Source organism: Acanthochromis polyacanthus, chromosome 19 (assembly GCF_021347895.1).
Source record: "Acanthochromis polyacanthus isolate Apoly-LR-REF ecotype Palm Island chromosome 19, KAUST_Apoly_ChrSc, whole genome shotgun sequence".
Taxonomy (NCBI): Eukaryota; Metazoa; Chordata; class Actinopteri; family Pomacentridae; genus Acanthochromis; species Acanthochromis polyacanthus.
This window is the reverse complement of record NC_067131.1, coordinates 15,954,298-15,965,343: the sequence shown is the minus strand read 5'-3', so window position 1 is coordinate 15,965,343 and position 11,046 is coordinate 15,954,298. Positions and strand designations below refer to the sequence as shown.

The following is an 11,046-nucleotide window of genomic DNA, read 5'->3' as shown; positions in this document are numbered from 1 at the left end:
GAATAACATAATAGGCCATATTAAAGTTAATCATTTAGCTTCAATCTCATACTTCCTACAGGATTTGAAGTACACACAATAAAATACAGTGTAAACACAATGTGGGCTATGTGTACAATTTAACCTTTGAACTTTACTTTCATGCAGTTTGACCCCAAGCTGACAGCCATCTGTACAGGTGGCCCTCCGCCTGCCTACGAGATGTATCCAATAATGCTTCCTCTGGCGCCCCACTGCAGGTCGACGCCTGCAGGATCTCAACAGCCGGCCCCTCCATCCTCACCCAGTAACCACAACCACCCACATCCCGAGCGGTCACACGGGACGTCCTCCAGCTAAACTCCATTTTGACTGTCAACGCCATTTATGTTTTTCTGAATATTTAAAAAATAGAATTGCATTTTATTTAATATTATAATAATTTAATGTTGAAATGTAATAATTTATTTGCATTATTATTAACTGTAGTCAGTGAAGCAATACGCTCAACAATTTTCGTTTTTAATACACTTCCATATGAACATCAAAACTACAGTGTAGTTGTCCGACTGCATCTACAAACCAGCAGAGTCATCAAAGCACCAGGTGTTTCTCTAGGTTATACTATACACTCTTTATTACAATACAGTACTTACAGGTTGAAGGGAAAATAAATATTAAATAAGTTGCCAGAATTATTTTTCCTATTTTCTAAGAAGGAACACATACAGAGACAGAAGTGAAATGTTCCATGACGAAAAAATAGAGTGTTTCCTTGGCTTTTGAACCATGTTAAGGCAAAAGTAAGCATGAATTAGAAGCCACTGATGAATATTTTTACTGTTTGTACATCAAAAACAAAAAAAAGTACTTCCCCCAACTGTCCAACCAGTAATGTTTAGTTATACGGTGTTTGCCTTCATTATACAATCGGTGCATACTGTAGGCTACTTCTTCAGGTATTTTGCTTTCTTTTTCAAAATAGGGTTTCGGTGTTTTCAGTGCTACAAGTACAACTCCAACAGAATTAAGCAGTTAGTAGTCGAACACCGTGATCCATTGGTTGAATCCTGTCATTGTCAAACAAACCACGGCTTCACCAGCATGGGACAGCAAATGCTCAATGTAATCAACAGAAAGAAAGGAAATAAAACAAACTGAGACAGCAGGACTAATGCAAAATGTCTCAGCAAAAATGTCTTCCATTGCTCTCACTTTGTTTCTGTACATATCCATGTGTGCACGATAAGAGTGTGTGTCCGTAGATGTATTGCATGTATATTTAAGATTATCTATTGCTGTTCAGTTTTCAACTTTGTGGAGACATACAAGATTAAGCACATTTCGGAACACATACAATCATACTGTATGATCAAATGGTAAAAGATAGAGAATTTGATACAAATGTGACATTTGGTATCTTTCCTCAACCAGCCTGTCCTACCAATCCCATGTAAACATTACACTACATAAAGTATTTAAGATTTGTAAAGGCTAAAAAGTTTAATGTCCTTCAAGGAAAGCCTCCAACAGAGCACTGGTACTTGCAAGAACGTATGCGTTACTCTATATCCACGCTTATGATAACACACACACACACATTCACACACACACACACACTCACTCACACTATTGCACGAAACCTCATAGTCAAACTCTAAATCCTTCTCAACAAACATCAATAGAAGTATTCTGGCTCTGACAAATAAAATACAGCTTGACAGTAGGCTCAACGGAGGAACACTAAGTTTGTACAAAACTGCTCTACATGAGGCTGGTCATTTGCACTGAATCATGATGCTCGGCTCCTTCACTACACACATCCACCACCAAAAGCTGCATGGAAACAGCCCCCCTCTGGAGCTACCAACGTTAAATCGTCCCTCCACCTTCGACCTGTGAAACTGGCACCTTGCTAGTGAGCTCTCGGTGGCTTTTAAAACACCCAGCTGACAGGCACCCACTGCTGCTCTGTTGACAGTTTCTCAAGCGCCAGCCGCAGACTTCGGAACGCCGCTTCGAGGCCGTCGTTCACGATGCAAAGGTCAAAGTAATGTCCGTAGGCTCTCTTAATGCGCTCACTCTCATCCACCGTCCTCTTTAGTTCAGAGTCCTGCAGAGAGAGATGTGGGACTTTTAGTATTTTAACAGACAAATAGTTTAAATTAATGCAATTACTTAGAAAAAGTGCAGATTAAATAGTGAAAATTTGACACAACTGAAATCAAATCCACTATCATTTAAATTTTAAGAAAGCAACTTTGGTTTTCTCCACAAAGTTATCTATGCTGAGCAAACAGGAGCAGTAATTCACAGAACTAATACTTGCCTGCATTGAAGAACTAATTGTTCTTTAATGCATTGTTACCTTTATTTTTTTTTTAAAAGATCAGCTGAGCGAAAGACAGAAAATGGGCGGAAAAACACGCAAAAAATAGACTGCTACTCATGGCATGTGTGCTCATGTGGTATGCAACCTACATACGCGATCACACCAGTCTTGTTTTTTGTGAAAATTTCAAAAGATACAAACAAGAGTTCAACGCTTAGAAACAGAGCCAATCTGCTCCATCAGGCCTGTGTGCTTGCAGTGTGATCTCATCTGACTGAAAGCAGAGGGAACATCTGCCTAAATGTCATCACATCTTGATTCAAATGGTGCGAAACCTCAATTGCTGTACCAGAGAAAATGACATCAAATGTTTGCAACATCAGCCACATAAAACCAATGTGACGAGCAGAAACAAAAAGACAGTAATTCATGAGATGAATGAGAACTCACCGTTAATTGCTTGGTGACCACTCCTGACTCAATCGCTGACCTATTCATGGCTTTGAGGACCTCAAAGTCCGGTGCTTCAATGAACACAACATAGGGCAGGAATTCAGATGTTCGCAGGACTTTAAGAGCCTTCAAAGAGATAAACAGTGAAGATATGTCACAACCACTTCATCACTAACCAGTAAGCTGCTCAGCTCAAACACAAATATAATAAAAAAGATAAGAATGTAGTTAGAGTGTAACTGCAGCATCTTCCTCTAATTTATTAGGGGCTCGGGCTTAGCCACGAGCCACTCTCCTCTCCATAACAAAGCTATGGGAGGAGAGTGCCACTATTGTTCTCCTGTTGCGTTTATCTTTTATATTTTCTTTACGTTTCCGCCATTTTTCGATTCTCTACTTATTTAATGTATGTAAATAAGATTAGGTGAGTGTTTTCAGTGTCTTGCTGATCATAAGGAGATTCTTCTGGATAAATACTGAAGAAGTGCTGAGAGTGAAAATACTTCAGTTGTGTGCGTAACCGATTTTATACTTGAGTCGTTTGCATTGAGAAAGCATGACAAGAATTGATAATGAAAAGGAGAGGCAAGAAATAAAGAAGGAAAGATCAATATGTTCTCCACCTGTGGGTTGACATCCAGGATGCAGATCTTTCCTGTTTCTATCACCTCATGTATGGAGTTGATCTTGGTGCCGTACAGATTCCCATCATACTCGCCGTGCTCCAAGAAACGGCCATTTTTGATGTCACACTCCATTTCATTGCGGGTCATGAAGGAGTACATTTGGCCGTCCCTCTCATCTACCTTTGGTTTTCTGGAAGTGACTGAATGATGAAGATAAACACAAACACAGAAATGGATTCATTTTAAGCCACTGCCACAACTACTGCACCAAAGGACAAAGTTCTCCGAGGAAATTTGAAAGCCAAGGTACCTGCAACACTTTGACATGGCTTAGGTGTTTGCACTGTGCCAACACCAACACTGGCTTGCAGAAATATGCTAAAATGTAAATATAAGCTGAACATTTGAAGAAATACATTTTTTAAAAATCCCGAAATCTCAAAACAAGATGTCTAAAAATACTATTTTAATGCTTTGATGCACAAAATGGGTCAAAAGTAAACCAAATCCAGTGGTAAATGGGCATCTCCTGACCCACAGTGGCATCAAAGGGTTAAGTGAAAATCAGCACAGAGAATAATAACATTAACATACTGTGCAGCTGTTCATTTGTCAACTATTAAATAATCCTAGATTATTTTGATCAATTTGTTTGATTAAATTTTAAGATAAAAGTCTAAATTCTCTGATTCTATCTTCTTAGATTTTGGTTTTTTTCTCGTCTCTTTACTCCTCTATGACAGCGTAGGGAAGATCTTTGGGTTGTGGACAAAACAAGACATTTGAGGATATCTGATCGACAGTTTTCATCATTTTCTCACATCCTTTAGACCAAACAACTTCACTGATAAATTGAGAAATTGATCTACAGGAAAATGATGGGCTACAGCCCTGGTGTCGGTGCTCGAGGTGGATTCTGACGATGAACAGCTCCACTCACAGGGGATGGTGGTGCCGTAGCGTTGTGGATCCGACACCAGCAGCTTGTTCTTCAGACTCCGACGACCGACACCCTGTGCTCCAATCAGAACCAGCGTCTTCCTTCTGAAGGGCGGGACTTTGGCAACCTCCTCATAGATCCGCAGCTCATGCCGATCAAATTCTAACCAGTAATTAGACACAACAATTTAATAAACTACAGGGGGAATTTAAAAAAAAAGCTCATACAAAGCGCGACCTTACTGATTTTTTTTTACCTGCATTTTTGGTGGTGAGATACATCATCTTTTTTTTCTTCTTGCCACCCATCCCTGCACACAGGGGACCTGAGACAGACACACAAAGCGCAATCAGACCTCCAACCCCCGGCACTTATCTCTGTCAGCCACTTTGACAAAGGCCCTGTTACAATGATATAGTATGAAGGTGAAAGCTCCGCCAGGTCATAAATTCAAAGTCTTAAAGGGTTATGGGGAGTCTCTACCATTAGATGGCACTGTGCACCAATACTGACCAGCATGTGCAGGCAGTCTGCTGCCAGGGAACACCTGTGACTATGCGATCTGTTGACCGTCTGTTCAGTATGGCAGAATATTTGGCCATAGGGGAGAGAGTCTTATATGGAGCGCCATGCATGGAAAAATGTACTCGGTTATATTTAGATGTCAGAATTCAGCTTATCAATCTGTGGCAACAAATAATTGTGACTTTGCCATTATGAGCTAGAGTGCTAATTATTAAATCTCAATTGACGACATCAACATTATCAGATCTTATCATCCTAAAGTGTTCAGTTCATATGTTTTATTCTAAACATGCTCTCAGTTGGTATAACAGCATGCTGGCAGACAGATGTGTCCTTGCCCGGCTCCAAGGGCAGTACAGTTGGGCTGTCATCTTCCTCCCCGCCACAAGTGAAGGGCTGGCTATGACTCACCACCTGTTTTGTTGCTGCTCAGGACTCTGTACGGAGCAGATAAATCTAAAGAAATAGCCTGTTTTCACTCCCCGTCTCCTAAAAAGGGGAGATCATTATTGATCAGGTTTTTATTTACCGCTGTCTTATCACCACTCCTCAATCAAGGCTCCTTCTCGGGGAGGGTAGTTTGTGAATGTCAGCCCGTGCAGCTTAATAACGAGCAGATTGGATCAGGCCCCGATGCTCATTACGAGTTCTTCAGCGCTGCCTGACAGAGGAGCAAACTGGAAAGGGGAGAGGAGGCTGAGCGGCCGGCGCCAGATGAAATGCTCGTATGATATGGAGAGGAACAGATGTTGTCTTTGTTGCCAGGGTGTTTGTGCTGCGAGGAGTCTGTGTCGAATCTGCATAATGAGAGGCGCTTCTCTGCTCTGCTGCGTGCGGCTAAGAGGTGTACCTGTGGTAGCGAGCTCCAGATCTCTCTTCACAAACGCTTTCCTCTTCTCCTCGAGCAGCTGACTTGGAATTAGACCTGCACTGCCTCCCTCTATGTGACAGGCCTGTGAGGGGTGGGGGTTGTAAAAAAATGCATGTAGAAAAACAAGAACCGAACAAGCTAACAAGCTGGTGGAGGAAAAAGTCTCCAGTTAGCTCAAGCACAACAAAAACAAAAGGTAAAATATGCTGCACGGACCTGCCACCAGTTGAGGTCCTCCTGGTTAAAGATCTGCAGAATGTCTCCACTGCTGAAGCTCAGTCCGGCCTCCTTACAGGGGATGAGGTTATCGTGAGAGGGGTCGTAATCAAAATGACACTTCACAAAGGCCTAAACGGACAAAGATGAATGAAAAGAGGCAACATATCAGCAAGAAGTTGGACAGAATAACACAAATTTAGCAGGAAAGGTCGGCTTTTGTAAGACGATACAAAGCAAACTTTTGATGCTCCTGTGTGTGAGCCGTAGTGGATGGATTAGGTGAGTAAATGTCCATCAGTGTGTAACAGCCTTGCCCACTTAAAGCCTGCTCCATCTCTTGGCTCACTTTTCCCGACATCTCAGGGCTACAGGATTCAGCTCATAAACCAAACCATCTATCCCAACCCCCACTGACAGGACAAGGAGCCTGAGACGCAGACAGACAGACAAACAGACAGACACAGAGAAACAAGGAGAAAGAGTGAGAGAGACAGACAGAGAAATAAAGAGAGAGAGCCTAAATCTGTAGCCATGGCAACCATCCCCTCCCCCTTGCACTTGACGTCGTTTTTTCTTCTTCTCCTACTGAACTGATGCATGAACATAAAAAAAGCCTGCCAGCTTTTACTGTACTGTACTCTGTGTGTGTGTATATGTGTGTGTGTTTTTCCCCTGTAAGGGCTTGACGGACAAACGGACACACAGTCGCAGTCTCCTTTAGCCAAAGCGAGCTGTCAGTTGAGTTTAGTCTCCATGCGACGGCCGAGCTCGAGGCCTGGAACACAGACAGCTGGATTTCATTTACAGAGAACTTTTGGGAAACGACTCTCATCATCGCTCAAACTCCTCACACAGCGCATCCTCCCACACGGCTCTTAACAGCACAACCGATCATTCTTTAATGTCTCTGACAGACAGCCGCTGCCAGGTGTTTAAGAATTTGGAGCATATACCGTGAAAAAGATGGAAAACTAAAACCTTGTACAATCTCATTTCACAAAGCGAAGGTCTTAAGACGATGTATGTAGAAACGTCCTCTCATACAAAACTCTGCATCTTGAGAATCTCACGAAAAAGCCATGACTCACAACCCTTTCTTTTCAGGGAGTAACCCAGAGAAAGAGAAGGTTGACACATTTTCTTAGATAAAGGCAGTTTTACAAAACTTCTGCCAGATTGGATGCTGCCCTCTGTATCTACACTTTCTACCAAGCGTAAAAAAAACCAGCTGTAAACAGGATTTTTACAACAACTACATCACTGCTGCTTTATAACTTCCCTTCTTTTATTTTAGTTCAAGGATTTCACTACTTCACCACAGACTGAAGAGACTCTCTGACCTGAGGCAGAGGAATTCCATTAGTTTTACAGGGGCTGAGTCAAAAAGTATCATAAAATTCTTGAATTGATGATGTGGCCAGAGTTGGCAAAAAGTTAACCAAAGCCATTACAGTTTATCTATGGAAGACATAACAGTATATTTTTGTAGCAGTATATTTTGACAATCCATCCAGTAGTTATCGATTAGTCACTCTAAACCACAAATGTCACAGCTGAGACTAAAGAAATAAGAAATCATTTGGGCATACACACACACACACACACACACACACACACACACACACACACACACACACACACACACACGCACACACACCGTGTGTGCGTGTGTGTGTGCCAAATATCAAGTCAGGCCATTCAGTTTAGAGTCAAATTCAGTCTCCAGGAATAAGTTGTGACTTGTAAACAGATAAAAATATTTTGAGATATAAAATGCAAACAACTTTTAGTGCAAGTAAAGGAGAGAGAGTGCAGTAATCAGAATCACTGACAGTGTTCCTTCTTACTTTTCTATTCTTGCCTTATTTATCTTACCTGGATGGATACCTTACTTATATTTTATTGCTGTTCTGTTTGGTCCTGCACTTATTCCTATATTATGCTGAGCAGTATCCAGCACAAGAATCTTCTTTGGGATTAACACAATTCTATCTTGTCTTATATTATCTTAATTGGAAAGTATAGCAGATCAGACTAACTAAACATTGCTGACTGCAAAAAATAGGCAGGTGAGTAGCTATACATTTGTAGGTAGAGCAACGGAGGCAAATCTATTAAGAGAGCCTGACCAATACATGATTTTGGGGGCCAATGTCAATTTTTAGAGAGTATAAAATTCAGATATTAACATATTGGCTAGTACTCCTTATATAGAGATATATAAGTAACTAGAAAAGCACTCAGAGAGTGCAGACCTCCGCCAAGGATAGAGAGGAAAACAGGAAACCCATGCAGTAAAGGAAGATGAGCTGGAATCGAACCTGCATCTCAGACACAGGTCTATTTATGAATCACCTTCTTAACCAGTTGAGCTATCTGGACACCTCACTCCAATTTGTTGGATGACATACTAACCTATGATGTTTTTGTCCTATTTTGGACCACATACTAAGACATACTAAAAAATTCAAAGTGATCCAGAACCCAGGATCCTTTCCGGATTGCCACCAAAATTAAATCAGCTCTTCCTCTTACCATAGTCTACATCCCCTCAAATTTCATGTGAATCTGCCCAGGCGTTTTTGAGTTATCTTGCTAACAGACAGACAGACAGACAGACAGACAGACAGACACAAACGCCGGGTGTCACATAACCTCCTTGGTGGAGGTAATAAATATATATGCCAAACTAATATGGAGAAGGCAAAATGATGGAGTTATTGTTTACAAACTTTACAACAATATATTTCACAAACTAGTAGCAGGTTACCGTAAAGACACCATCTGACTCCACACCACTGTCTGTGATATGTACTCTGCTACATGTGCTGCAGTGGTGAGAGTTTTGTAAAGAATGGAGCCACAGCTTCTTTGCTGAGCAAACTTTATGATGACACTAATTCTATATTACCCTAAGTACCTTTCGTGTTTTTATCATTATGTTCTGTACAAAAAAGCTTTCATATCGCTGCATATCAAACAACATTTATGCCGATACCAGTGTATCTGTGACAAGCTAATATCAGCCAGCTCTCGATATATGTATGCACACTTGAGCGTGTGGCTATATTCATATGGTTTGAGTACTGATAGAGTGTAGTGTATATGTTGATCACAAACAGCAATAAAGAGATATAAAATGCACATGTATGTATGAAAACTAGACTCAGTTGTATAAGGCAGATCGAAATGTGTTAAAGTTCAAAAGTTCCAATTTTAAGCTGCAGGTGTAGGAGGCAACAGGGCACCATTTTTAAAAGCAATGGCCTACTGTATGTCTAAGTCTGTGATAAGACTCTTCTTCGCACACAAACCCTCTCGACATCATTTTCTCATGGATTATGTTCTAGTATATTTCGGTCTAGTGTAAGGAATTAATTTAGCACGGCTTCTTCAAGCTCCACTGTTCCCTTTCTTCTGCCGCTGAGACCAATCAGTCACAGACTTGTATACGCTGCATCCTTTCACTCTCTCATCCTATTGGCAGTACATCACCAGGCAAGATAACCCCTCTGTTTCCCTTCACTCTAAACTGGGTCACATTTTCAGTGTGACCAGCCTCCTCTGGCTCTTCGAAAGCTCAAGCTCATTAGATAACATAACCCAAGGACAACACTAGGAGTTCTTTCCACGTATGATTTTCAACCATTACAAATAATCTGTGGAGTAATTTCCAACAAATATTTGAAAAGCAAGAGACTAACACATTCTTTCCAACGTGAATGCTGCATACAGAATGTCAGATGAAAACTTCAGTGTCATGACCTGCGTGTGCGATCTCTCGTTTTCTTTCTTGCTCAGGAAGATTTAAATTATTGATCCGTTTTCATAAGCAGAAAACTACTTTACATTTGGAGAACTGACAAAACTGTAATGCAGGTCTTATAGCCAAATAGCCAATGTCATCCAGAAAGTCCCGCTGTAAGATTAGATATATGATCCTTGCACAGCATATGAGGTTACAGAGAGCACTTTAGATGCCAGAGAGGACAGTGAGTGGGATGTACTTGACCGATGAAAATGACAGTATCCTTTTAAACAAATTATAAGTTTTTATACAATATTTATTACAACATGTATTATGTTTTGACAGAGGAGATTCAGAGTGGAAGATTACAGAGATGTTTAAAATGTGGGTTACTTTTATTCTTCTAAATAATTACAAAAGAAATATGACTTCTGTGTGTCTACAATTGAGACTGAAATGAACCGTGAGATTGACAATGGATAGATACAATATTGGCTGCAGCATCTGCAGTTAGTATTGTGTGTGTGTGTGTGTGTGTGTGTCTTGCTATCTTTGTGGGGACATACCATTGACTCCCATTCATATCTAACCCCTAACCCTTACCCTAACCCTAACCTTAACCAAACCCTAACCCTAACCAAAACACTGGCTAACCCTAAAGAAACGTTTTTGCACTTTTACTTTTTTCAGTAACAACAACATGGCCAAGAAAACACTGTTTAAACTTGTGGGGACCAAAATGAGGTCCCCACAAGTGACATAGTTTTCGGTTTTCCTACAGTTGTGGGACATTTGGTCCCCACAATGTAGCAAAAACATGGGCACACACACACACACACACACACACACACACACACACAGCAAGAGTCATGATAGGTGAGCGGGTTAATTCAGAACTCATCATTTTGGAATACATTTGAGCTTTTATTTTGCTAAATTGCACCGAATTTAAAATTGACTTTTTATTCCAACGTATTACCTGAACATTCATTCCACTGCAGGAACTTGAGGGCATTTCAGGACAGCCCAACCTTTGTGCGTGTCCGACTGCAAGAACACCAACGCAAAACTTTGTTCAGGGGCATTTATGTGGGAAAATCTACTCCAATCCAGGACCTTCTGAGCAACACTGAAAATTTGCTCAGTATTGATTGTTTGGTTAAAACCAGAAAACGCAGTGCTGACTGGATAAGGTCGAAAAGGATGACAAGGACTTTTTTTCTGCCTTTTAGATGTTGTCATCAAGTCTTCTCTCTTCTAACATTGCTATCTTCAACTAAAATTCACCATACTGGCTAACATAACACCCCTCAGTTGATAAATTTCCACCGTCTTCATGGCAGTGCAGCTACA

The 11,046-nt window shown here is 40.9% G+C and overlaps 1 protein-coding gene across 1 annotated transcript in view; it reads right to left on the bottom strand.

Moving 5' to 3' along the window:
• Positions 1–487: 487 nt before the first annotated feature.
• Positions 488–11,046, bottom strand: part of mpp2b (MAGUK p55 scaffold protein 2b) — a 41,032-nt gene continuing 30,473 nt past the window's right edge. The window contains 7 exon segments of the mRNA XM_051939929.1: positions 488–2,092; positions 2,762–2,890; positions 3,388–3,590; positions 4,331–4,492; positions 4,587–4,655; positions 5,706–5,808; positions 5,943–6,074. Coding sequence (XP_051795889.1) covers positions 1,916–2,092; positions 2,762–2,890; positions 3,388–3,590; positions 4,331–4,492; positions 4,587–4,655; positions 5,706–5,808; positions 5,943–6,074 — 975 coding nt within the window. The 3' untranslated portion in view covers positions 488–1,915.